At 43.9% G+C, this 26,654-nt stretch overlaps 1 protein-coding gene across 3 annotated transcripts in view; it reads right to left on the bottom strand.

Annotated features, from left to right (window-relative positions):
* mgat5b (alpha-1,6-mannosylglycoprotein 6-beta-N-acetylglucosaminyltransferase B) overlaps positions 1-26,307 on the bottom strand; it is a 65,411-nt gene extending 39,104 nt beyond the window's left edge. Inside the window, exons 1-6 of one of the 3 annotated variants that reach the window (XM_030408216.1) lie at positions 25,459-26,307; positions 24,268-24,380; positions 10,608-10,752; positions 5,506-5,615; positions 3,196-3,269; positions 1,815-1,982 (exon numbers count right to left, since the gene is read on the bottom strand). In XM_030408216.1, the coding sequence (XP_030264076.1) occupies positions 1,815-1,982; positions 3,196-3,269; positions 5,506-5,615; positions 10,608-10,752; positions 24,268-24,380; positions 25,459-25,526 (678 nt within the window). In that variant the 5' untranslated portion in view covers positions 25,527-26,307. The remainder of the gene's footprint in view (positions 1-1,814; positions 1,983-3,195; positions 3,270-5,505; positions 5,616-10,607; positions 10,753-24,267; positions 24,381-25,458) is intronic. The other 2 variants (XM_030408217.1, XM_030408218.1) reach the window with 2 other exon arrangements.
* Positions 26,308-26,654: the final 347 nt, after the last annotated feature.

Raw genomic sequence — 26,654 nt, 5'->3', positions numbered from 1 at the left:
TTTTTCCATAACTAAATAATGAAGCTGTTCTCAGAGAAAAATAAGTTCCCCAGAACACCGTTTGAAGCTGGCAGGGTCCGCCACATGTAAACAAAGTAAAAACAGTATGAAACTGTGTTTTCCTTTAAGGTCAGTTGCTTATTCAGTTTATTCAGTCATGAAAACGAAGAGTGTATTTAGTTTGGTGAAGCATACCCTCCATCCTTTTTTTGTTGAGTTAGTTTGTTCCTTCTTCTTCGCCCTGTTCTTTCTCGCACGTTTGCCACCTTGCTCTCCTCTGTTCTGTTGTGTTTCCCTCCTTCCTACCACGTATACTCTCAAAACCTTTTTTTTAAGGCGTCAGTGTTTAACCCACCTTAACTCAGCTGCCTGGCATTTGGGCATCAGTGAGCAGTTGACGTGAGCGGAGCGCTTGTCTCTCTCTCTCTGCGTATGTCGGTCTGCCTGGATGCAACGTAGCAGTGAAAGCGTGGTCTGAAATGTAATTGATTTGGGAATTTTCCAAGAGGAAAGCGGAACAGATTTGAAAATGGCTCTGGAAGGAGGGCCGAGTGAATGGGCCGACACATTTTCAGCATGGTGAAAGTGTGTTAGCGTGGGACTAATCATTTGAAAAAATGGGTGTGCTGTATTCTGAAGTTTCGTTGGGGGTAGTTAGGACTGTACAGGGCACAGAGAGCCTGTTATATCCTGTTATCAGATGGTATTAAACAGGCTGCCTGAGGGATTCCTGGATCATCCTCATAAATAGTCTGCTCTCATTTTTACATCTCCTCCTCTGCCCACCATAATCACTGCATCACAGCGAGATACCACGTTGCGAGGATTAATCAATAGAGCAACCGCATCGGGGAGCACGGAGGAATTCGTAAAAATAAAACCGATGCACGCAACTTGTCTGTCTCTCAAACACACAGACGCTGTAAAAGAAAATTATGTCAAAGGCGAAAATCAATATGCAGAGCTGCACTGCACTCTCACAACGCAGGTGAGCTATAGCTCTCAGGAGTAACTTGTGTACCGCACAGCAAAATGCAGAGTACCCGAGGGAAGCCGTGGGTTTTAGTCTCAGTGAATACAGGCTGGCAATTAGAGCAGGCGGTAGCGCTGCAGAGTGAATTCACATCAGGGCCCCGCTGTGCAGGCTACGCTCTGCTCGGGAGAGAGAGAGAGAGAGAGAGAGAGAGAGAGAGGTAAAAGAGAGGGAGGGAGGCGAGCGGTGGGATAGACCTTGAGGAGCGATCGCAGGCACGGCGCATCACGCGCACGCTGCTGAAATTAAAAATGAAATGATGCAGGAAGCCAAACAGCGATGAAAAGTGGGGATGACAGCCAGCTCCCCGTGAGAGACAGTTGGGTATTCAGACTTTCCCAAGAGCTGTTGATCAAGAAAACGAAGTAATAAATGCTCCGCTTGAACTTAAGCAACTCATCAGTGTCGGGCTGCTAAATCTGCAGTAGCAGCTTTTTTTGCAGCACCTTGATATTTAGCATCCTGCTCTTTGTATTTTTCTGTCTTTGAGAGTCCGTGTCGCTGCTAAATGCTTCGACACCTTCGTTGGCATGTGATGAGTGTCGACGACTATGTGCCTCCTCAGTCAAGTCAGCAGCTGGCTCCTTTAGCGAGAGAATTTTCAGACTTTCCCCTCGCACAGAGCAGGTGTGAGAAACAGACTGCTCGCGCTGTCGAGGAGCTTGCACCGAAGTGTCTGCAGTCGCCGGGAAATTGTTTCATCTGTTGCTCTGCGCTCTGCTCCTCAGCCAACTGTGTTTTTGTCGAGTTTACAAAGAATTATGTGAAAATGTCGTGTTACCTGTCTCTTGGGCGGAGGCTTTAAGGTGGGCGTAGCCGTCTGGTTCCTCCAGGCCAGCGGGGGGCAGAACCACTCCACCTCGCTCAGGTAGACGAGGAAGGAGCAGTCGGAGCCGTCCACGCCGTAAAAGGCATAGCAAGGGTCTGAGGTCCAACGGGCCCGCATCCACTGGAAAGGCAAAGACCCAGATGGTTGACTCTCAAAAAATGTGTATTAAATGTGTAAACACACATCCTCCTTCAGGGCACAACACTAGATTTTCATAAAGATGTCTAAATGCACAGAAATGTTACAAAGTTATCTGGGCCGAGCCGACCATGAACCTTTGATTCTTTGTAGTACAGATAATTGAGTTTTAATGGGTTCCCACTCACAGGTGAACAGGTCAACTTATTGTCTGACACTCATTGTTCTTTGGGGTGGTGGAGATGGATAATTAGGTAGTGAAAAAGGCTGTTTTTGTTAATAGCCTGACTTCCCAGGACTTCCCAAACTCTGTCGCAGATGTTCCACTCTTTCTTTGGCGAGCTAAAGGCAAATCCCCTCAGGGCGGAGTGACGTCTGTTTTCTGCTGACAGACCTAAAACTGATCTTCTGTTCAAAAAACAAAGCAGGAGACTTTGGCAGCCCACACAGACTGGAAATAGTTTTAATTATACCATATTATATGTGTATGGTTGGTCCATATGTACGGAGAGGCCTACTTCATGCATAAACATGTTTGTTGCACTATGAATAGTGAACAGTGCACTTTGCATATGTGTGCGTTTCTGTACATATGCTACAGTACAGTGCACATGTGTGGCAAAACATTGATGTACACCTCTCGGCTACAGCAACACACTGAACATATGATGGACATGTATTAATCATGATCTCTTACATTTATTCACAACATCCAGACACGTTGATAAAAAGATGCATGGATGCACCGACATATTGGCTGGACATCGATATCAGCCATTTTTTTGCCAATGAGATGACGGCAATTTCTGCATAATGTTGCTTTAAGTAGGTAGTATAGCAGGCTATAGAAGGTTACATCAATGCTTTTGCATTAATCTTCAAGACTGAATTTATGCTCAAGAATTGGCTTAGAATTTCATAACCATGAATAGAAGCACATTTTGTATTGCTTATGCTTATACTGTACACACTACAATTTTTTGCCATGTCTGTCATATGCTGGAATTCATAAAATGTATGTATATATTGTACTCCGCTGTCGCCTGGTAGAATTTATTGCTCAGACAATTCATACATCCTTTAATCCTATTATACAAAATTGATGTCACACCAAGGTGAGTCACCGACAGAGGACACTGGGATATTTGCTCTGTGGGTGAAATTGTTTGGACTTAAGTGAGATATGAAGACTTACATCCATCTTGCTGGGACAGTCCGGATAACGGGGATCTTTAGGAGTCTCGCATTGTCCTAATGCTCCATCCTTAACTGGAGGAAAAGAAAAATGCAGGGCATTTATCAAAGCCTGTACATGAAGACCACACAAATCAGCAGAAAAGCTGCATTGTTCTGACTTTTTCAGTCAGGACAAAGACATTAAAGTCAAACACAAAGAGGAAGATGAAAAAAACATGCTGGCGTAGTAAATCCAGAATGTCTACAGTGATTTCACATGTGTGGCCGTCACATGAAGGTCCATGTAATAAGCTCTCATTAATAGGTAATAAGGCCCAAGCGAGTCCTCGTAAAGCGCGGATTGTAAATAAGGACCCTGAGTTAAATCTACTTTCATGTCATTGTTAAAGCTATTTTTGGTTGCTCTATCAAGATTCATGCAGACTGTATATACATTTACTAGCAGTTAGCAATGCTTTTTGCAGATAGTGGATCCAAAAGGAGAATCATGCCTTATCAAGGTTAATATATCCTTTATTAGGCATTCAAGGTCTGAAAGGGGCCATAGCATTAGTGGTTTTCCTTGCTTAATGATGAAACAAGAATAATCTATGACTAAAAATGATGCCCACGGCATATAACCTGACCGGCCGAACCGCCCCGAGGACGAGAGGAAGACTGCTAGGATAGGAGCCATCCTAGTCCAGCTCGAAATTACAGCTGCTCCAGGCTAATGATAATGAAATGGGACTTCGCACCAACGTCTTTACAGAGACCCGCCTCCACCACACTTTTACAAAGACCAGTCTCCACCCATGTATTTATAAAGCCCAGTGTCCACCACATCTTCAACCACAACATCTCAGATCAAGCTATTGCATCCGACAGAGCGCAGGACTGGCGTGGAACTAGGAGAGGTGGACTTTTATTGGGAATATTCTGACCACATTATCATCAATACCTCGTTGCCGTTGTTTATATACACCCCAACGTAAAATCCAAAAAATGCACAACATACATATGGTGTCTTTGTCTAGCCTATAGTTTAGTTTATGCAACCCTATGTGGAAAATGACAAATGAATCACTAAAATCATCCTGCCATGAATTCTGTCGACCTTCATTCCACACTGTTAAATTATCAGATTGTATTTAAGGTTTAATTTTGCGATACAACACCCAGCTCCATTCAATTAATATGCATAAATAGACGGATTAACTGGCTTTGGGCTTCCTAATTGACCACTGATCAAACAGATCTTCATAGCTTTTCCCCTGGGCTCTGAGTCTATTTGTCTTTTATATTACAGCACATGTACATCCTCCTGCCTTTGGGATGAACAGAGATAGATTAGAGAGCAGAGCTAGCTAACAAGCTCCTGTAAAAGCTTGGCCTCCCCTGCTGAATGGCTCAAGTCTCTTCAACACGCTCACGAGATTTACTATAGATAGATTGCATTAGTGTGATTCATGAAAATCGTAATCCCCCCTCTTTCTTTCTTCCTCTCTTTCTCCTTTTCTCCCCATCTTTCCTGCCTCTCTCTGCTGCTCTCTTTCCTTCCTCTCTTCTCCTTGAAGCCCGACACTAGTCGGCCTAATTAAAGGAGCAGTTGCGAGCTCCCTCCGCCAGCATCCTGCCAAGCGCCGAAGAGCACAATCACAGACAAATAATTGCCAGCCATTCTGTCTGATTAGCATGATAACGACAGACCTCTCACAATGAAAAGTGCTACCGCCTGCCGCTGTCAAAACTTCACCGGGTTCAGATCAGCCTTATTTAAATTATATCAGACATTATGACAACAGACAAATTGTCTTGACGGCATTTTAATGAGACGGTGAGCCAAATAGTTTTTGGTCATAAAGTGTAACCCAGTGGATACAGGAGAGGAATTGAAAACTTCACTGTCCGGTGTCCTATGAAGAAAACGAGGATGGAGGCTGATAAAGAAAGCAGACAGGCCCGGATCCTATTAACAAGACAGTAATTCTTCATCAGGATTTAAACATCCTGCGTATTGTGTGGTTATGGTTTGGCAAGAGCGAAAGCAGCACCTTTCTGCACAGGGCACAAACGGTGGCTTGCTATTTGAGCGGGCGATGTACCGTGAATAATGTCTGTCATGTTCTATATGATCAGCCAGCGAATGACGTTAGACATGAATTGTGCATTGAAGTGTTCAAATGGATCCAGGCTTGGCAGTCTGGCTTATGTGGGCAAAGGGGAAAAGTGTCTCTAGATTGGATGGATTTGGGAAGAGGAGGGGAGGGGGTCATGCGTAGGGAGACAGTTATATTTGTATTCTCCAGGTGTGTTGTAAAAATCGTACCTCTGTTGTTGGCCATGCTGCGCTGTAGGATCTGCTCCACCCTCAGTGCCATGTCAGACATGTTCTGGGCTATGGCCTGAATCCGCTCCACGAGCCCTATAGGCTGGATCCTGTCACACACACACAAAGAGGAAGAGAGAATGTCTAAAAATACGCCAGCATCAACCATCTTGTAATTCTCTTCAAGTTGCAATCAGGTGCCTTCAAACGAAGCGCTACATTTCTTTTATAGCTCCCCTCCATTCAGGAGTATTTGTTGTTTTTCCACCCATCCTGAAGTGGCGGAAGAAATGCTAATTGTCAAGAACTTGAGGCGTAAAATCGAAAAAAGCTTTTAAACGCTGACAAGTCATTTATTTGTTGAGGGGAAAAAAAATAAAATAAGACGGCATATTAAAGCAGGTCCCTGGGGAAAAAAATAAAACAGAAGACAATTAGGCTGATAGCAAATCTGTTTCACTGCTCTTAACCTCTGTGGCTTAAAAGCTGTCAGCAATACAATCAGGAACCAATATTTACAATGGAGAAACAGATGAAACGCAGAAGAAATAAAGAGAGGTGGAACATTTGCAAAATACATCACAGTGCAGTGCTGAATTTCCAAGATTTTTGGAGATCTGTAAGCTTGTCTATAAGGAACAGAGCAACAACAAACGATCTAAAGCTTTGTTCAGCAGGGCCTCAGATTTAGTAAAAGTTTCATCTTACCCCAGAGTCTAATTTCATCACAATATATTCAGAGACCTGCTTCTATATCTGCAGTCTTACCGGAAACGAGCCCATGGCACAATAACTGCTCTACAAGGTGCATATTAACATATATCTGTCCCTGTAACAATGAACCTTCATAGGAAAGAGGCGTCAGTAATTCACAGCAATTACCTCCATTACTGGTTCGCGGATGTATGTAATGAATTCGAAAATATGTCGGAAAGAGAAAAAAATATATGTAGCGATCAGATATCTACTGGTTGTACAGCTGAAGCTGGTGCAGCCATTGTTGAAGCTAGCAGCGCCACAACTAAGGGCGCACCAATTAGGATTTCTGGGGACGATCAACCAACACCGAAGTGATCTGTAAACTTCAAAAAACAGAACTGAGAAAAAGTAGATAGGACACCAAATTGGTCAGTCTCGGCCGTCTCTGTCTTTGTGCTGAGGTATCTGTGAACTGAAGTTACTCCTCCACCACCTGGTCACTGCTCCTATATTGTTACTTTAATCTCAGACAGAAGTTTGGCAAAACGATGTAGCCACAAGTGTAGTGAAAACTCCAAACTCAAGTACTTTGAACGGTATTTAGCCAGATGTATTTACTGCGAACTTGTTGTGTTGGCACATTAAACGCTTCACGTTCCTCTGAACAGAAACTCTCCGACCTGCTGTGTGTTTAGCTCCGCTGTATGCTATTAGCGCCATTAGCTGTAAGCTCTCTTGGCCAATCACGCTGCAGGATTCTACTGCTGTGCTGCTCGTCGACTGCTAACAGCTAACAGTTACCTAGCTCTCCTCCTGGAGAATCAATATGGATTTTCAGTATAATTTAAGCAAGGTCCTGCCAGGAAGCTATTTGTCATTGAGGGGATAGATGGACCAGCACTGCGGGTCAATTTTAGTATCGTTAAGTCTCGTACTGAGTAGCCAGCCAGTGATGGTAACTAGCGCTGCAGTAGAAACAGAGATAGGCCTCTGGTAACATCGCGAAGATGCGCTCTGATGTAGTCAGAGGTCCAAACTGTCGTTTCTTTGTTAATTTCCTGTTGACTGACAAATAGAAAAGGCCCTCACAATGTTCCAGTTTCTTTCAACTTGCTTCAAACTGCTTGTTTTGTCTGACCAATTTAATTTCTTGATAAAATGTTTATTACAATCAAACAATTATTACAATTATTTCTTTTGATTCACTGCTCGATAAAATCCAGCCGTGATCGTTTTTTATTTTGTCATGCAGAGTTTGGGTTCTCTACATTCAAGTAGACATTTAGATCATCTTATTTCCAAACTTGGCGTTTGAGCTTTGCAGGGAGCAGTTTGCGACAGGAAATCTTGTTATTACGTTAGCAGTCACTGGTGGATCCCGTTAAGCTGGTGGAAAGAACTTTGTGGCGTGATCTTCGTCTCTGCACGATTCAGCACATATTCAGACAAACTGGATAACATCTGACAAGCAGACGAGTGGAGAGGAAAGTCTAAACCAAAAAAAAAAAAGTCTTGCACATCAACACAAAACTTTGCTGATGTGTTTGTTTGTTGCAATCAGCCAACATTGCCCTGTTTTACATGAAAAAAACACCTAAATGAATCATTTTAATGAGCCTCTCTTGTTGCGTCGTATTATTGCTGGGATTTACATTTCTCATTAAACAGCTTTGAATATGTAAAACTCACACCAACGGATGGAACTGCAGTTCTGAGCCGGTTGCAGATCATCATTGAGCCAGCGTGTCTTTCTGTGCGTGTTCCAGAGGAAAGCAATCTAACTGTGCTTAAACGCATAACTTAACATAATCCTAAACCCCAATTTCATTTTTCCACATTGTGCCCAGGAGGCAAGTGGTAGCCAAACCTTCGCTTGTGTGCTTCAGACTAGCAGGTCAGCGCAAATTAATTGGCAATTACGCAGACACGCTGACGTACAGTAGCACAGTCGAGTACACACACATACACAGAGCAATGGTTATTATGCAGCTGCACAAAAGCTTTCGCCGTCTGCTACTGCAGACAGAAATTTGTGGTGTCACGAGGAGCCATTGCATATTTACAGTGCAGGGACTCTCCTGACCCTGGAGAGGCTATCAGCTGCTGAGGAGCTAGAGGACAACCTAATTGCTTTTAAACAAAGCACCAGGTGGGCAGAGTTTTTCCCGCATGATAACTGTTAAGGTCAACCCTGACCCTAAGCCAGACAGGGTATTATTTTAATGTGTATGTAATGTGATGAGGGACACTAAATAGAGCAGATTCGTATCAGAGTGAGATGTATTTCAACCACCGAGTTGGCTTCAAAACTATTTGGCCTTTGTCACTGTAGCATTTCCACTTCAGTCCCTGCGAGGCCAATTTAATGATTGTCACAATATGACTGAGAGGATATCCACAGGGCATTTTGAGGGAATTCAACTCTGTAATACCAAACTGCAGAAGGTAATTATGTGCATAGTCTCGGTACAAGTACAATAAATGTTTCCCCACAGAAAAGTCAGGTCAGGTGCGGCTCTTCTTCCCTGCTAATTATTTGCAGGAGTCGCAGCCAGACATATTGTAAATTATAATTGCTACGACAATGCTAATGTTTCATCGGAGGTGGTTGTTTGTCGTGTAGGTTGTGTGTGGCAGTGCAGGCTGGACTGAAGTAGGATTTCAGAACAGATAGTTCCCAGCTGTGAGGGAGACAAAGGTGATGTCCAGAAGGGAAAGGCAGAAACGCGAGGAAGCTTCCTCCTCCTCAAACCTGGAGCAGGTGGGCTCACAAGAAAAAAAGGTCTGTTGCCACGGAAACAGCAGAGCACCCATAACTCGGGGCTGGCAGCTTCAACATGCTCGGCAGGACCCCTGCTCTTCCTATGTTTTTGTGTTTTTCTTTTTTATATGACAGTCTCTTTCATTGCTCCAGCTGCCCAGAGAGTAGGACGGGCTTTGTTCTCTACACGTATCATAATCTTCAACTCGAGGTTTCAGTCGAAGGAGCCTCTATTCACAGCATGCACCTGCTCTACAGGGATGCCCCAGGGCTCCACACTTGGCCCGCTTCCTTTCTTCACACAGTCCTCTTCAGCCTCCTACGTTTTTTTTTATCTTACCACTACCATGCAAGTGAAATTCCCCTTTAGCACACAGGTTGAACTTGAAAGCTGAGCAGAATATTCTGCAAACCATTAGCGTGCTGCTCTTCCCCGGCTTATTTTCAGCATCTCTCTTTTGCCACACGTGACAAGATGACCCACAACACGGTTTAGTTTTGATGATTGAAAAAGTTAAATGTCCTGAATAAGTTAATAGAGTCCTTTTGGCCGGCCGTCTCTAACCAGAAGGAGGTGCGTCATGTTAATTCGATCCCATGTGTTCCGGCTGGAGCAACCATACAGAATGTTCACCGTGTACTGCATACTGAATCCCTCAGTGATGATTTAGTATGGCTCTTAACAGAAGATTGTTTAAGATTTTTAAACAGAGTAACATAACACAACACCCTGCCATTTTTAAGGGGCAATATGTAAGAATTGGCCACCTGTCATGGTCATACTTAAAACAAACACGGGGCGGCAAATCACCAGCGTAGCCACTAATTGCTGCCAACAGTATTTGCTTTTAGCTAGTTAGCTTAGTTAGCTGCGCAGCTACCAGTTCAGACTGTTGCTCAGGAACCAGGGGAGTGTAAGTATTTCCAACCTTAGTACAGAAGCTTTGCACCGGCACAGGGCTAGCTTGTTAGCATTCTAACTTCAGTAGATACTTCATAGACATCATAGTGTCAGAAATGCTATTTATTGACATGCTGCTGATAGTTAAGATTGGACCTTGTGAATACACATCTTAGAGAAAAAAGACAGAAGAAAGACATTCATTTTACTTCTTTTCCACTTAACAATCGCACCATGAGGTCCATATAGTAGCTGTTCTGGAACTTTCAGGTGAATTCTGCTGCTGATGAACATCATGTGAAATGATCAAAAGCTCCAGAGCAGCAACTAAATGAATCTTGTGAGGGGATTATTTTGTGCGGTGTTGTTTCCAAAGCCAATAATGGACTTTGACGCAAAACAAACAAAACCAAGACTAACTTTGGTAGAAGTTACCCTCCATGATCCCTCGAGTGGGCCACACTGACATTGAGGACATGGACATTTCATCAAGTCTTTTACTTTCCTGACATATAGTTCTTGACAAGTACTCCTTTGGAAGAAATGAGCTGAAGCAGTTCATGCCATCACTCTTAAAGAGTTAGACGAAAAGAGCATTTTCTTCAACAGTTAGCTGCAATTTTCGAACATTAGTGCATGTAATATGCCGTCTTCTTCAGCAACCCTACATGACAGCAGGTTGCATTAACTGAAACCACTGTACAACACATTTGACAGGCTTTAGAAACCAACATGCTGTACCTGTCCAGGGCTGAGCTGAGCTCATCCAGCCTGTGGGTGTCTGTGGTGTTACCCAGTTTGGACAGAGCATCCATCCTCTTCATAATGACCTCCAGCATGTCGCTGATTTTCCTCAGCACGCCGCGAGACTCTTGGCCGCCAAGCACTGAAAAACAGACAGATACTGTGAGACAAATATTACTTCAGTAAATCATGGAGCTGCAGTGTCATTCTGGAGGGAAGAGAGAATTTGAAAGTCTTATTTTGCTTTCAGTTATGTCAAAAACAAGGTCATGTACTTATTGTTGTGATTTCAAATATAGTCGTGTCTGCTCCGACTTACTGTACAGGCAGTTTAATTTCGACCACTGAAGGTCACTCTTGAAAACCACTTATTTTGTTGTCGGTTTATCTTAAAACAGCACTTCAGTTTCCATTTTCTGTCGTCCTTCATTGCTAAACCTGCAGCTCATCCAAGGCCAGCTTTCCAGCAAAACACAGGAACGGACAAAGTAGTCTGAGGTCTGAGGGTATTGGGTTTTTTTATTTTTTTTTCTCTTCCTGCTTGCCTCAAAATATTAACGAGCTGACGCTCGTAAACCAGAATAATGCCGTTAGCGAACACCTAGTCCATTAAAGAAGCTGCAGCAACCAACAATAAGGTCAAAGCAGGTCTCAGACAGGGGTCCTGACCCTGCGTTGTTATCTTTGATGGCAGTCGAGTGTAATTACCGACACCTAATTGCATCACAGGGCTCATGAGGAAAAACCAATTCTTTGCAGCGAAAAAAGTTGCGCTCATGAAGAAATCCAAAGGAATCAAGAGAAATGATTTCAGACTTCGGGAGCGAATTTGTGGTTTAGACCCCTGAGAAAAAACAACAGAAAACAACAACAGTCTCTTATTGTTCTTGGGGACTGTGGGTGGAAAAAAGCCACACCTCTCACCGATCCCTCATCAATTGCATTAGGCTGTAGTAACTGCAGCGGTGGCACTCTCACTTCTCCTGTCAGAGTTCATTTATCACCGGCCCGGGTGAAAGTCACCTTTCCCCGCAAAGAAATTTTATCACATCACCAGTAAATAAAATAAGGACTGAGAGAGAAATCACACACACTTCTCTTTGTCTGTGTGCGCATTGGTGCCGTTGAAGTTTATAGGAAGAGGAAACGCACTCGGCATCACAAACAAGAAATACGGGAAGAAAAGGGTGGCGGTGGTAGTGGTGGGCTCCAGCTCCAGAGTAAATTGTGTTTGGATGAGCCCCTCTAAATCTCATATTCTGCTTTGGCTTAGCACAGTTTCACTCATTTTCCAGAATATCTTCAGTCAAGCTGGCCTAGTGATGGCTCCCTTTGAATAATTCAGCAGGTAGACAACAATTTTCCCTTCAACGGAGAGCAAGATGGAGACCAAATGAATTCCCATTCAGACTCTAAACAGCAGTTTATCAAGCAGGGATGGAGGTTGGGAAAGGGAGTCAACCTTCTATGACCCAAGTGAACACATGTCTCAAGCCTGTTGCAGGTGTCTGCAAAACTTTAATATACAAAATAATTCCAACCGAGCAATTATTCTGCCATACTTGTGTACATTTATCTGTGGACTTTCAAGATATTTGCTAACTTCAGACGATCGTCTTTCAGCCGCAGCGTGCTCGCTGCACTAAATCTAAGCAAAGCCTCTGGGCTAAAGTGTGGGAAGAGGGAACACACACTTCTTCACAGTAATTCTCCTTGCACACATTGCACTCGTAAATCACCATTACCGGGACTGAACACCCTTGCAACATGGTACATTTCTAGAACCGAGCCTTATATATGTTTGCAATCAAGTGTTCATCAGGCTGCCTTTCACTCTTGCTCCCCGCCGCCTCCCGGGGAGCGTTAACTAATGTGTTTTTTCCAATGCACAGTCCAGCGAGCTGACAGCGGTGCAACAGCAAGAGTTGATGGTATCTGTGTGCTAATGTAGAGCGCCTCCTCCGCGTCCTTCCTCATCTGCTGCTTAATAAAAGGGACTATTTAGTAGCAGCTAATCTCCTTTAACGACTCAATTTCGGAAGTGCCACAGCACAATCGATATTATGAACAAATTCCAATTAGATCACCATTTGCGCTGCAGCCTGCACAGCGAGACAATGGCCAACCGGCTATAAACAACTGCCCTCAGAGAGGCTCACTGGCTACATGCATTGCCAAAACGTCTGAGCTGAAGCTCGCAGACGAGAATGTAAGTGAGTGTTGAATACAGACACATGCACACAATTTCAACTGTGAACAACACTGCTTGGACAAATTGTGTGTATTTCCTCTTAAATCTGTCTGCATGCAAATAATTCCCACTTCCCTCGCTGTGTTCCCGCCTCTCCCTGTGACAAAGCACGTTAAAAAACTTTGACACACTTTGTTCTCGCCGACACATGGTCATGTGGCAAATGGAGCTCTTGGCAGTTCCTTATAAATCCATGCTGTCAACCATGTTTGAATGGTTTCCAGAGGGGCAGACAGCCTGGTATTGTAATTATATCAACGAAAAAAGTCGGAGTTTAAAGCAGAATCCTCAAACATTTCCATGAATTTCAGAATATCTTGGTGTTTCATAAGTTCCCCCTTTTACTTTAAGGACAGCACGCACCCGAGCTAGCACGAACTCAACAAGTTTGTGCGAAACCTGCCGACTCGTGTTATCCCAGCATGATTTGATGGTGCTCCACAAAGCCTCTTCTGATGTCAAAGCATGCTTGGCTTTGTCAGTCTTAAAGTGTCCCCACAAATGTTCAGTCATCACAATCAGTCATGACGACTTGGTCTTCAAGTAGTTCTTTCAAAGATCTCAGGACTGACTGCGGCAAATATTCTGTGACGTCTAAAGAAGCTTTGAAAAACACTGTCAGATCATGCCGAGATAGCGTGGGTCATCAGCACTTGTACAGGCCTTGTCCACACTACTGCGAATATTTTGCAAAACTAACATGTATATATCTTGCATGTTTTGGCCTCTTGTCCACACACAAAACAGCAGTTTTAGGTCACCTAATTTTCCGTAGTGAATTTCTTTAAGAGTTCCACTTTCTGTGTATCCGCATGCACATGTAAAACGAGTGTTTGGGGGGAAACATGTTTTTGTGTTCTCACGTACACGGAGATAATTTGTATAAAGTTGTGTGGACAGGATTTTCAAGGTAGGAAGATTCAAGGTTTTGCTCAATATGTTGAGCTTATATATAAGTAAACAAAATTATTACATTCAAAGCGAGTGCAAAATAGCAGAATTTTGATTAGTGTACATATCGATTTGTTGAAGTGTCTTCAAAAGCGCTTTATAAATGCTTTGACTGGGCAAAATGACAATATTTTTGACCCAATATTATTTGTAACACAACAATACAGAATTATACCCTTTTTGAATGACTCGGTGCTGGAAGTGAATTTCTCCTCATACAGAGAGATTTGCCTGATTTGGAGCAAACAGAAGGTACAAGGCAGAACTCACAAACGCTACTTGGCCTCACTTGCAGTGATTTTCACCCCTAGATTTAACCTTTAGAGGGAAGTTTGCTCAATAGCGCATGCAACTAAGACACTTTGTTCTATAATATGTCCAGGGGGAGGGTAGAGTATTTTTCTTGAATGGGCACACATCAAAAAGAAAAATCATTCGACCTTTAAACGGGGGGAGAAAGATCGCAGAAAGGCCGGAAGGGGCATGCAAGGCATTCTTCCACTTCCTGCTTTTCACTGGCTCACTATGCTATCAGGCAGTACCAGGGCTGAATCCTGGTCATGGATGGGGTATTTACACCTCACCCCCCGCAGACCAGCACTCATGGCCAACCGGATCCCTGACCGCGGTCTTCCACCCCCTGTTGCTGGTAAGTGGCAGATTTGGGCCTTTCTTTCACGACTGCTCTCACAAACCTGCAAAGCTAGTCATTACCTTGCATTAAACATTAACTAAAGCTGGCTACATGAAATACCACTATTGACAGCATTCACGGAGAGGTCAGCTAAAGCGTTACAAGTCCAAAAAATTGATAGTTCTCCAGCAAATGTTCGACTGTGATGTTGGAGCGTTTGAGACTTTTGTATGACTCCTTTTGCGCTGAGTTTTTTCCGTTCGCTTTTATCTCCCCTGCTCTGTCTGTGAGTCACGCGTTTAAAGTCCTCGCGCTGCTTTTCATCTCACATGAACGACAAACCACTCATGGCTCATCCCTCAGACCGTTCACCTGAGCCAATTAACTTGTCGGGGACATGACGTGTGTTACGGGTCCACGTCAAACAGAGAGGTGGGAGTTCTTTTCGTTGAGCAGTCGGTCTGTGGTTCATTTACAACCCTGAAGCCAAATAGTTTGAACACTGTAAAACATAAACAGCATAAAGACAAAACCTCACCATCTTCACTGACTTTTCTAAATACACAGTATGCTTATTCTGAACCTGTTGAGGTGTGTACGGGCACAAGGAACAAATTATCGTTTTTGTGATGATGCATCAACACATCTATTAAAAGCAAGCTTAAATTACTGCAGGGGACTTTTAACTGGTCATGAAACCGTCTAGAGGGTTCAAACAGTTGCAATTACTTTTTAGGGCTGAAACCTGAGGATGAAATAAGTCCTGCAACCTCAGGGAAGAAGCTGTTCCGCTGTCCGTCCGTGCCGTTCACCACTAAAACAGAGTTTATCCTCCATCACGGCCCCCACAGGGCCACTGGAACCGACTGCTCCTGGTGCCTGCTTTAACATGCTAACCTGCTTTGCTTTTTCAAAACCCTTAACCTTGAGAAAAACATGGCTCTCTCTGAAGAGTAGAGGTCGCAGTTATATTACATATATATTACGGCCTGCGGTGGATGCTCTTCCTGTGGTTGATTGTCCATTACTACTTCTCAACCTTCGTTTTCATCATTTTCTTTTTATCGCAGCCTCTATTATTCTATACTCCGCGCTGAGCAATGTGCCTGTCTCGTCTTTGTGCAGCGACCGGGCACATGATTGTATAACAAGATATTACAACATGGGCTCAGGAACACCATCTTCTGAAACCACTGTCAATTTTCAAATGACTACATTCTGTTTTTTTATATTTTTTTATTTATGTTGTACTGTACACAGCGGCACAACTTTCTTGGAATTCATTAACAAAGGGGGCTGAAATCTCTTTCTTCGGTCCCTAGATAACGTCACAATCTGCAAACTCCTCACGTTGGAGGCTGCTATTTAGTTGTTTAAATGATGATAGAGACAGTGAAATCACTTTACAAATAAGAATCACATTTAAAACAAAGAGTGGCGCCGCCGCGGCCCTGTAGCAGAGTGTGGATTTAGTGTGGAGGAGGCTCTGAACATCGTGTCTCACATCGCCGCGGTCGTTTTGCCACCGAGCAGAACGTTCAGATGATGCATACAATCTCTGCACTAAGTACGTCTCATCACTTATCACATCCATTGTTATTCCCGCGCACAGACGAATGCAGAGCTGCAGAGTGAACAGACTAATGGACGCGACAAAGAAGCAATAACGCTGCTGCAGCCTCAGCTCGTTTCTGCGGGAAAACTAAATGACCAACTCGGCCAGAACAAAAGAGCTCCCACAGTGCAATTACCACGCCGGCCCGCCTCGGATCTACCGCTCAACACTTTCATTACACAGGTAGGGACTCAAAACAACAAACAGTGGGGGGGAATCTCCCACCACTGTTATTAAGTTTTGGCGAATGTAGGTTGTGAAGGTTCATTACAAAGAAAACACATTTCAGTCGTTGGCTCAGGTGCGATGCAGGTGTTGGGCAGTATGCGGAAAGCATCACATAATTACTGCACACGGAGAGTTGTTTTATTTATACGCAGACGATCAGACTTTTCATCAGGTCCTCACCACAGACTGAAGACTGACTTCACAGCATGTCTCTGCCGCATTGTAGAGAAAGATTTATCCAAAGGCAACATCAACACAATCAATATAAATATAGCTATTACAACATACCAAACAATCGATTATAGCAGTGTATTAAGACAAAAAAAATAAAAATAAAAAAAAAAGCACACATCTTTCTCATCCCTATCGGCCAGATTAAGAGCCAAAAACATAAATGCAGTCATCTCTCACGCTGGCTGCCTGGTTTTCATACTGAGGGGAGCTGCTGAGGGTCAGACCTCTTCATCTCACCTGTCACCAGGAATAAATTCATACGATCCCTCTGGCTCTGCACTCTAACACACACACACACACACACACACACACACACACACACACACACACACACACACACACACATCCAAAGACAGACCTTTCCTTACCCTCCCGCTCCTAATTCAAATATTCATTACAGAGAAAAGGGCTGATTGAGATTGAGTTTCTCTTTTCTTTCTGGCACCTATGTTGGAGGGGGGGGGGGCTGCCAGATCCACGAGCTATTACAGCCGAAAACCCTTCTGTCACTTATCCTCACAGCAGCTCCAGCCTCTTATTGTGCCCGACAGCCTGGAAAAAGGGGAGAAATACCTGCAGTTTTTATCTATTTTTTATTTATTTTGGCTCTCTGTAGCTTCAATTAAAATGTTTTTCCTCGGTTTTCTCTTCTGACAGTATGCAGACATACTGTAGACCAGCACGTTTAGTTGGAAGCACAGTGATGTTTCCTCTAAATGCTGCAGCCTTATTGATTCACCGCACCGTCATTTGATGTGTGATACCTGGGTGAAACACAACAAAGCGCACCTGGCAGCTTTGAAGGCGATTCAGGAGCAGAGTTCAGTACAGTGCCGTGTTATCAAAACCACTCAAAAGTCCTCAGTTTGCTCAGAAAACCCACGAGTGTCGCAGCGCACATCGTTTTTCCAGGACGGGACTTCAGTGGTTTTATTCTCTTTAATGCGCTCGCTCTTCAGATTTGGCATGAAAATATGATGAGCATTTGCATAAACAAAAAACAAAAAGAAAAATTGGAATGCATGAATGCAAAAAGAACACACAAGAATAGGAAATGCTACCTAAACAATGTCTGGAAGTGAACTTCCTGACCCAGTTTGCAGCTCGTGCTCGACAATACGTATGCTCCGAAAGAGGATGAAATCAACCAAGATACTATCAAACAATACTGGAGCACAGCATCCTGTCATTTCTAAAAGGAGTGGCTGTGTTGCTTGTGTATTTAAAAAGGAGCAATATGTAAGAATTGGTCAACTGTTGAATTTATACGCCAAACAAATAGGCAGTGGACTATCACCAGAATAACCACTAACTGCTGCTGATTGTAGATGCCGGGCAGCTAGTGGACCTGGGACTGGGTGTTCGGAGAGGTATTATGTCAAAGGACAAGCAAGGGCTAGCTGGTTAGCATGCTAACTTCAGTAGATATCTCTGCAAAACAGTACATAAACATCTTTGATAAAATGTAAAAACTATTATGTCTTCACATTCTGTTGATAGTTTTAGTCACAGTCATTTTTGAATATTTTGAACTGAAATTCTTAAATATGGCACCTTTACATTTCTTTGAACACTGATACATCCATGTGCATGATCATATCTCGTGGCCAATCGGATGAAAAGGTAACGATGTTGCAGCAGCTAATGTATAGAAATTGTCGTAATCAATCAGTTCACAGGATCTTGGGGAAGACTGCATGTTAGGGCAGCACAATTAATCGCATAATAATATAAATCGCAATATGACTCTGTGCAATATCCAATTCGCAAGAGCTTCATTTATTTTGGTATGGTAAAATGTAAAATGTGTCACAAAACAGTGTTTTTAATGACATTTTGCAGTGCTGCAGAGATGCTTGTTCTCCAGATGTAAGAAAAACAGGTTTGATTGGCAGAGACGAGGAGAAATGCCACGCATCATCATGATTTTACACATTTTTGGACGACAGTGAAAATCGTTCGGTGAAATATTATCATTCTTACTAATCATGAATTATATCGCATATCTGTCCAAATAAGCCAATATCACTTTTTGATGAGCCCTACTGCAAAAAACTAGAATAAAGCTGCATGTAATCTCTTAGATTGCCTCCAGTGATGTCACACAGTGCCTGTGTTGCATCATGGGTAATGTAGGCACCAGCTGTTAAACATTTCCCATTGCACTCGTTATGGACAGTTTACAAACGCATGATCAAAATTGACAGAACCGAACCGGAGATACCCACTTTATGCTTCACACATACTTTTTCCTTGTCAAAACCTGGTGCCTACATTACCCACAATGCAACTAAGCCACTGGATGCAATTTATCAGATTACATTCAGTTTCCACTGGAGCCACAAAATGCTTCATACTACTTTTTTAGTAGTAATGGGTCTAACACCAGTATGTCTACACACATGACTGAACCAACACAGGAGCCTAATATGAGCAGTGGTGACAACAGTCCCCGTCTGTGATGGGTCTATTGTCACACAAATCAGTCACAAAAAGAGCAAGAGAGTAACCTCTTGTCAAAAGCATCATTCAGCTTGTATCCACACATCTGTAAACAACACAGCAATCTGAGACACAGAAAAACATGTTAGCAGTCGAATCCCATTAAGTGTCGCTACCTATGTGTGCTGAAACAACAATCAGATTCAGCACGGCCCCTGTTGTCGTACCTGCCTCGCAATCTCAGAGAAAATCGCCAGTCTTTTTTCCAACCAAGTGACAGGAGGCTTGTGACAGAGTGATCAACAAGCAGCACTTTTCGTATTCACACCTCTTTTGTCACCAGGCGGCTCAGATATTCTAAACTACCGGCGAAGTGTCGTCAGTAGGCAAAGGTCAGTTTATTCTATTCATAACATCTACAGACGCTGGAGGGAGGATCGCTTCTGCTTCAGCAGATCACTTACACCAGTTCGTATTTCAAACCAAGCACTGAAAACACAGTGCTCTGATAGACCCGCGAATGCCACACCCTCACTGGGAGAGACGTCGGTTAGGACTCATTTTCATGCACCACGTATAGCGGGGCTCGGCGGAGCGTGAAATAAAAAAGTACCGTCAGTCTGTGAAAGGACGGCAGTGAACAGGATACTGAACATGATGCTCCCCGCACACCTGCTGCTCTGCTTAGTGATGGGTTTAAACTGGGAGAGGCGCGTTTGCTTTTACATTTAATCAGGTTCAGTAGACCAGCCACCAGACTGAAAGCAGTTATTATTCTTTCCAGAAAGTGTTAACACATTTTTTTGTGTCCACGTGCTTTCAGCCTGCGGCCCAGTCGCCAGAATGAAATGTCTGTTTCTTTACGTTTCTGCCAACTATATACCATATTATCAAACCAACATCACATTCACGTTGGATGTTTCTTAACTGATTTTCACATTGATGGTTGGAGGGAACGTGGTAGTGGTGTTTTGGCATTAGTAAGCGTGAAACCATTGTATATATTTTTACGTAGACATTGTTTTAAGGAAACTACGAGACACTACCGGCTGTGTTCTTGGTGGTGAAAAGTGGTACTTTGAGCCAAACCATGCTGTGTTCCTACCATACCATAACCATGTGGTTTTTGAACCTTAACCCAACCAGAGCATTACAGCCTTGTGACAAGAGAAGTCGAGAATGTAACCGAAACAAACGACACTGCAACATAAAAAGACGTCCAGTGGCTCGCACAAACATACTTGGCTAATGTTTATTCAGGCAATTGGGTTGTTATGAGCTTACATTAATGTGTGAAGGCGTAGGGGATTACAGCGAGGCAAGGAGGTTTGCAAAGCCGGTCACCAGTGTTCAACACAGCGTGTCATCATTTGTAAGCCTGAAACCACTGGATACTTTGTACGTGGCCTCGCGACATTTTCCAGCTGTGTTTGTGGCGACAAAATCAGATCATTCTTAGCCAAAACATGATCTTTTCTTTACCCTAACCAAGTTGTTTGTGTATCAAAACCAAACCTTAAGCACAGTGCTGTGACGACAACAAAAAAACTCAATAATGAACTTGAAGAGACGTAAAGCTGCTACATACAGAAGAAATGTATTTTGCCAAAATGTATTCTGGGGATTGAGTTGCAGCATGATACATATGAATAAAAATAAAACTGTGTGTGCCCAAATGGGTAAAGGAGCAACCGTTTGCTTTCTACCCTGTTTTGCCTGCAGCAAAATATATTTTTCCAGCACTTCGATGATGGAGTTTTAAAAAAAAAAAAACTCTGGTAATGGACCTCGCGGGTAGGACCAGAGAACACATTAACATCTGAACCATTTAGTCGTGCTCGACCCGTTAAAACATGAAAGCGTCCTAGGCCCATTTCTCCCTTTGTGACGAAGCTGCATTAAGGACCCCGGTGGTGAAAGGACACTCTGTGACGGTGGTCTTCAAAGAGCTTATTATGGAGCTACAGTACACCTCTGGAGCCTTTAAGATATCTAGGATCAAATGCCTCCGCCTTTCATGCCTCTGCCATAGTTCCCCCCCCGCCCACCACTTACTTTCCACATCATTAGTTTCCTGTACCTTCAAAAGGGGGACATAATGATGGAAATGCATGCATTTTAAACCTGGATATAGCTTAGTATCCTACTGCAACTCAGTGGTGTTTGGGAGCGCAACTCTTTTACACACTAATTTTATACGCAGTATGAAAAAGAAAATCTATAATTCTGCAGAAATAGAGCCCGTGGAAACCTGAAAGGGAGGTAAAAGAGTCGCGGCGCATCTTAGAAAAGAGACAGAGCTGCAGAGAAGCATTTAAGAAGGAGGAGGCAGAGACTCAGAGAGAGCAACAGAAGGTGGCGAGACTATAATTACATATTTTTCTCGCACCTCGCGCTCTTCGGCCAATTGTTGCTATTCACGAGACGAGCAGCAGACGAGCTGCCCCTCACTTTGTTTACCCTTTCCGAGACAAGAGACACCTGCTGCTTTGCTGACATTTTTTCCTGCATGTCTCACACACACACGCACACACACACACACACACACACACACACACACACACATGTTGGCATCCGGACTGACAACACGTGTGCAGCTGCTGGACGGGGTGTGTACAGTTGGCGTCATCAAGGTCCGCTGAACCCTCCATCCCTGCTCATTCATATTACACTAGACTCACCCCCCCACCCCCGGGCCTCTAATCCTCACTCCACAAACATGCACGAATTAACATACACACACGGACGGAGAGAATTTGCATGGACTCTCCCTGGTTAGCGTCGAGGCAGTGTTTAATGAGCTAGAGGCCAGATGCCTTCCCTTGACTGCAGCCTATGAGTGGTTAATTAATCAGACAGCTCTCCTGTCTCCCCACCCCCCAACAACCCCCACCCACCCTCTGCCCGTTCTCTCTCCCACATCCCAACCAGCTCTGCATAAACTATTTTCATAAATGAAAGCATAAAATCCTTTTGAAATAGCCTCACAAGGATGACACCGGCGTTACTACACTTTCATAATTACACCAGTTTTCCCGAGCAGGTGCTATAACAACGAGGTGATGTCAAAGCTATTCAAGCTTTTTGTATAACCGCGCGGAGCCATTCGAGTGTCTTTGCACCTAACACAACAAACAACCACGAGGGGACACGCTTCTCACTTGCTGGCCTCAAGATTGTGAGCGCATAATTCTAGAGGATGTAGCGATGACCGTCGCAGGCCCCGCCAACACGATGACGTGACTGATGGGGCTGTTCAAAGTTGGAAGGGGGCAATTTGTTTATTCATCGATTTAACCATACAGGCTTCAGACCAAACGACAGCAACAAAAAAAAAGCTTCTGTTTCACAAATCCCTGCACCCGACAACGAGTGCTGTCCATGGTTCTGAAACAACGGAAGAAGTGATGTCACATGCATCTCAGCCAATCATTTTGTTGTTTGTACTATTTTCTATAAAGCTTAGACAGAGGGATCCCTAATCTAATTTATCCATACTGTCTGTAGAGATGACTGTCTTCTCTCAAATACTCGATGGCACTTGGCTCATGCTCTCAAATAACCAAAAAATATATGCACATTTGCAGAAAATCAACAGCAATGCCTCTGTTCCAAAAATCATATCTTGATGTCAAACATACAGTTGTGGGAGGGAATAAAACAGGAGGAGGAGCAACTTGAAGATGAAGGCTGCACACCGCCAACTTCTCAGCGAGGTAACCAACTCCTCTTCCCTCATTAACGTCATCCGGTTCCTTGTTAGTATTGGGTTTACATCAGAAATCTGCCAAATAGTCTTTCTTTTTTTTACCACAAACCCTCTGCCATTGTCTTGTAGGTTCAACTAAGTACTGACTTTTTTAAAAAGCAAAAATGACAGTCGGGCACGTAATGTAACGTATATGCCCAAACGCTGTGCAACACCTATACCACCGACCACCGTGACAAGCCTACTTGGTGTGAGCAGTGTTGCAGAGGAACCGACTACTACTAACTAGAACTATTTTCATTCTACCGAACTACACCCGTCAATCATGTCACGATGCAGAAGGAGGTCATGCATCTACTATTTTGCATTTTGTTATCTGGGACCACAAGCTGTTTGCGATCTACTTCCACTGTCTGGAGAGAAGACCGACATTACAACAGAGGATATCTCCCAAACTCTCCAATCTAGATGCAGGTACAACAGGACCAAAATGTGCATTTCTCATTTTGTGTTGAACTGTCCCTTTCAGTTCCCCCGTGGCACCGAGCGCATACTGTTCGCGCCTCATTTGAAATTATGAATAAATGGAGATCAGTGTTACATTATACAAATACAAACTATAAACAACTGTTGTCCTTGGACGGGTTGTGATAGACGGCAGCACTGCTTCTACCCATGCCAGCTGGTACCCACCACCGAGGATGACACGCAGTGTCAACACTGTGCCAGGCAGAGATAAAAAAGGTGAGAGACAATAGTCCAAGAGCTAACACTGACTCTCCCAAATGGCTAGTGCTGTAGTGGTTTATATGCAGAGACACAGAGCACAAACACATAGGACGTGCTGAGAAAGATAACAGCTTTCTCTCAGGGATGAAGTCTCAGCCATAGTTCGGATTGTGTTTCTGGCGTGACTTTGATTTGTTGATGTCTGCCAGGGCAAGGTCAATGTGACTGACCACCGCTTCATTAGAGCGGCCACTTGGACTTTTGGATATCAGATTGACAACTACTTTCAAAGAGATCCAATCAGCTGGTTGTCAAGGGAGACATTTTAACCGGCACGACATGACTGATTGTACGGTCAGAGCCGTCACGGAGAATCAAATGCAGAGTTTTCATTTCAGTCTTCCTGTCACAGCAATTCATGTTTGCAATAACTCATTTTTTTGCACGACCTGACCTTACAAGAGGAACTTCACTGGTGAACGGCTTCCTCTTGTCTGCTCTATCCGCGTACATGAACACAACCCTGCAGGGTCAACATAACCAATAAATATTCATTAAAAACAGCCACTAGTAGTTGTACTATGACTTCATGTGGGTCAGAGAAAGGCCATGTGAGCACTGAGCAGGGATGAAAGCAGGTGTATAAAGAGATGGAGGTGTAGATGAGAGGAGCGGGGGAGTTTCTCTGGGCGACAGTTCCCCCCCGGGCGTACTCCTGATGAGCAAAGTGAGCAGGTCTGTCAGCCGGCTGGTGGCAATCAAGGAAGCCCCGCCGAGCTCTCAGCATGTTCCCAGCCTGTTCATTACCGACCACTGTAGTCACAGGCGACCGAGCAGTGATGACATGCGACCCGCAGGGCTTACCTTCGGCTCGCATGGTGAAGGGGGAATCTCCGGGCCTCTTGGCCGAGAACTGGCCCCCGAGGGACGTCATTAGAAAGCAGAGGCTGAAGAAGCCGATCCCCACCACAAAGATCCTGCAAGAGACAAGGACAGAGTTTAAAGTCCACGAGAGGGATGGAGAAGGAGAGAAAAAGACAGATGCGGGTCAAGAACAGTAGATGAAGAAGAAGAAGAAGAAGAAAATTGTGAAGCGGGGCATGTGTGTAAGAGAGTTCACTTGGGTTAACATCACTCAGAGTCCTTTGTGGAGCGTCGACATATTCCCTAAAGTTCATATTGTACCACAGAAAGGCATTGTGTACTCGCTTGACTGTGTCGGCTCAAATGAACCGTCACACGGACAGGCTTTTTCTGCATCACACTGTGCTCACTGGGCCAACATCTGAAATGAAAGCATCAAATTACGGGCGAGTGGCTGCGCTTGGGAGAGAGAGCGGTGAAACATTTCTCAAGTTCTCAAGCTTCTGAAAAAACAAAACAAACAAACAAACAAAAAAAAAAAAGACAGATGCTTTGGACCGATTAGCTCAGAAACCAGCTCGTCTGCCTCGCTCCAGGAGTCGTGCTGGGAAACAATGTTTGGAAACAATCCTCTTATAGACGGAGGGGGGAGGACAGACTGTCACGCTTAGCAGCTTGATTTCTTGAGTTTGTACAAAAGGCTGAAAACTGACAACAGAGAGGCTGCAGAACCTTTTGCAATGCACTTTTGTGGGAAAAACAAACAAACAAAAAAAAACAATGCAGCTGTGATTCTGAGGTGAGAGTTGCCAGTGACTCCACTGTGTTCACTCAGGAGGCTGACACAGGTGCAGTGAGAACTTCTTACTTAATGCCAGTGAGTCCTTGAGGTTGTGTGCAGCCCATCTGGTCAAACTTAGGGAGATCTAATGAGTTTACAGCCACTTGATTGGCTTTCACTCCTCTCCAGCGGCCGGTGCTGGAACTTTTCAGCCGTGCGAGCAGATGCTAATGATGGCACAAGTTTACAGACCGCTGAGGAAACACAACCACTAAACAATGACATCACAGTGCGCTTTCCATTTTTTTTTTTAAATTTTTTTTTTTCCATGATGCAGAACAAAGAATTAAATAAATAAATAAATCACAACGCATGGAATATGATGACAGCGATCTACTGTCTGCTCTTACCTGAACGGTTTGAAAGTGAGAAGACATCTCCTCACCATAATGAAAAGCTCGCCGCTGGTCGCGATCATTGTCCACACTGGTTGAAAGCGCCGGGACTCCTTAACATGGTGCGAGCGCGTGTGACAACCATAACTTCCTCCCGGCGTCCTGTCTGAGGCTCGGCTGAGCGTGTGATGAGCAGCTGTCCGCGCGGAGCTGCGCGTCAACAACTTCAGCAGGGGATCCCGTCCTGCAGAAGTCCTCCTTCAGACTGCAGAGAGCAATACAGGTAAAAAAGGAAAATAAATAAATGATAATGTTTTTTAAAAAACTGAGTAACTGTCCTTTAATCAGCTACGATCGCATCCCTGTGCAAAGTCCTGGAAACACAGCGGCTCCGAGCGCAATTACGCAGGACTGCCGAGTTCCTTCAATTCCTTGAAACTGACTGACTCTCCCCAGAGCCCGAGAGCCTCTCTCTCGCTTTTTTTCCACTGACAGCGCCATCTATCGACTTAGAGCGGAGGACGACATTTATATTACAGTTGAATTGAGAAAAAGAAAGAAACAAAAGAAGGACACCGTGGAAGAAGCGAACAGTGACGACAAACGTGTCTTAAATGAGAAATTACGTTCAAATTACGTCACACTGGAAATAAGTGGAAATAATTAGCGTTTTTAATTCGTTTTTTTCATTAGTCCTCCTCAGCGCTGCATTAATGACTGAACTACTCATCATGACATCCATTGTCTGATAGTGCGACAGTGGCCGACTTGGTAAACAAAGCATCACTACATGTACGCAATCAAATCAACTTAATCAATTAATGACATGCAATAGTCTTTAAAAAAAAAAAAAAAAAAAAAAAGCCGAGCCGTTTTTAAACGCAGTGTTGTTCATGAATTGCTCCCAGTTCAGCACCGCGGACAGCTCCGACCGGGAGGCAGCGGGCTGACGGCAGCTCAGCAGCGACCCCCCGCGGAGTAAACACAGAGCACACCGACAGCTTCCTGTTCATGTGGCAGAGACATCTCTGGTCTTAAGCTATTCATGGCTTTGCTCAACCTAAAATGTGATACATAAAAAAAAAGTAGACTAGAAAGTCAGACTTTATGATCAATCTACATGATGCTTCACACTGTAGAAGTGCTGAAATTGTGAAGTTTGAGGTAGTTTTAGAAATTCAAACCCTAGAGTTTAACATTTACAATATCAA

Source organism: Sparus aurata, chromosome 23, assembly GCF_900880675.1.
Source record: "Sparus aurata chromosome 23, fSpaAur1.1, whole genome shotgun sequence".
In the NCBI taxonomy this organism is placed as follows: domain Eukaryota; kingdom Metazoa; phylum Chordata; class Actinopteri; order Spariformes; family Sparidae; genus Sparus; species Sparus aurata.
The sequence above is the reverse complement of the archived record's forward strand: the minus strand, read 5'-3'. Positions and strand labels throughout refer to the sequence as shown.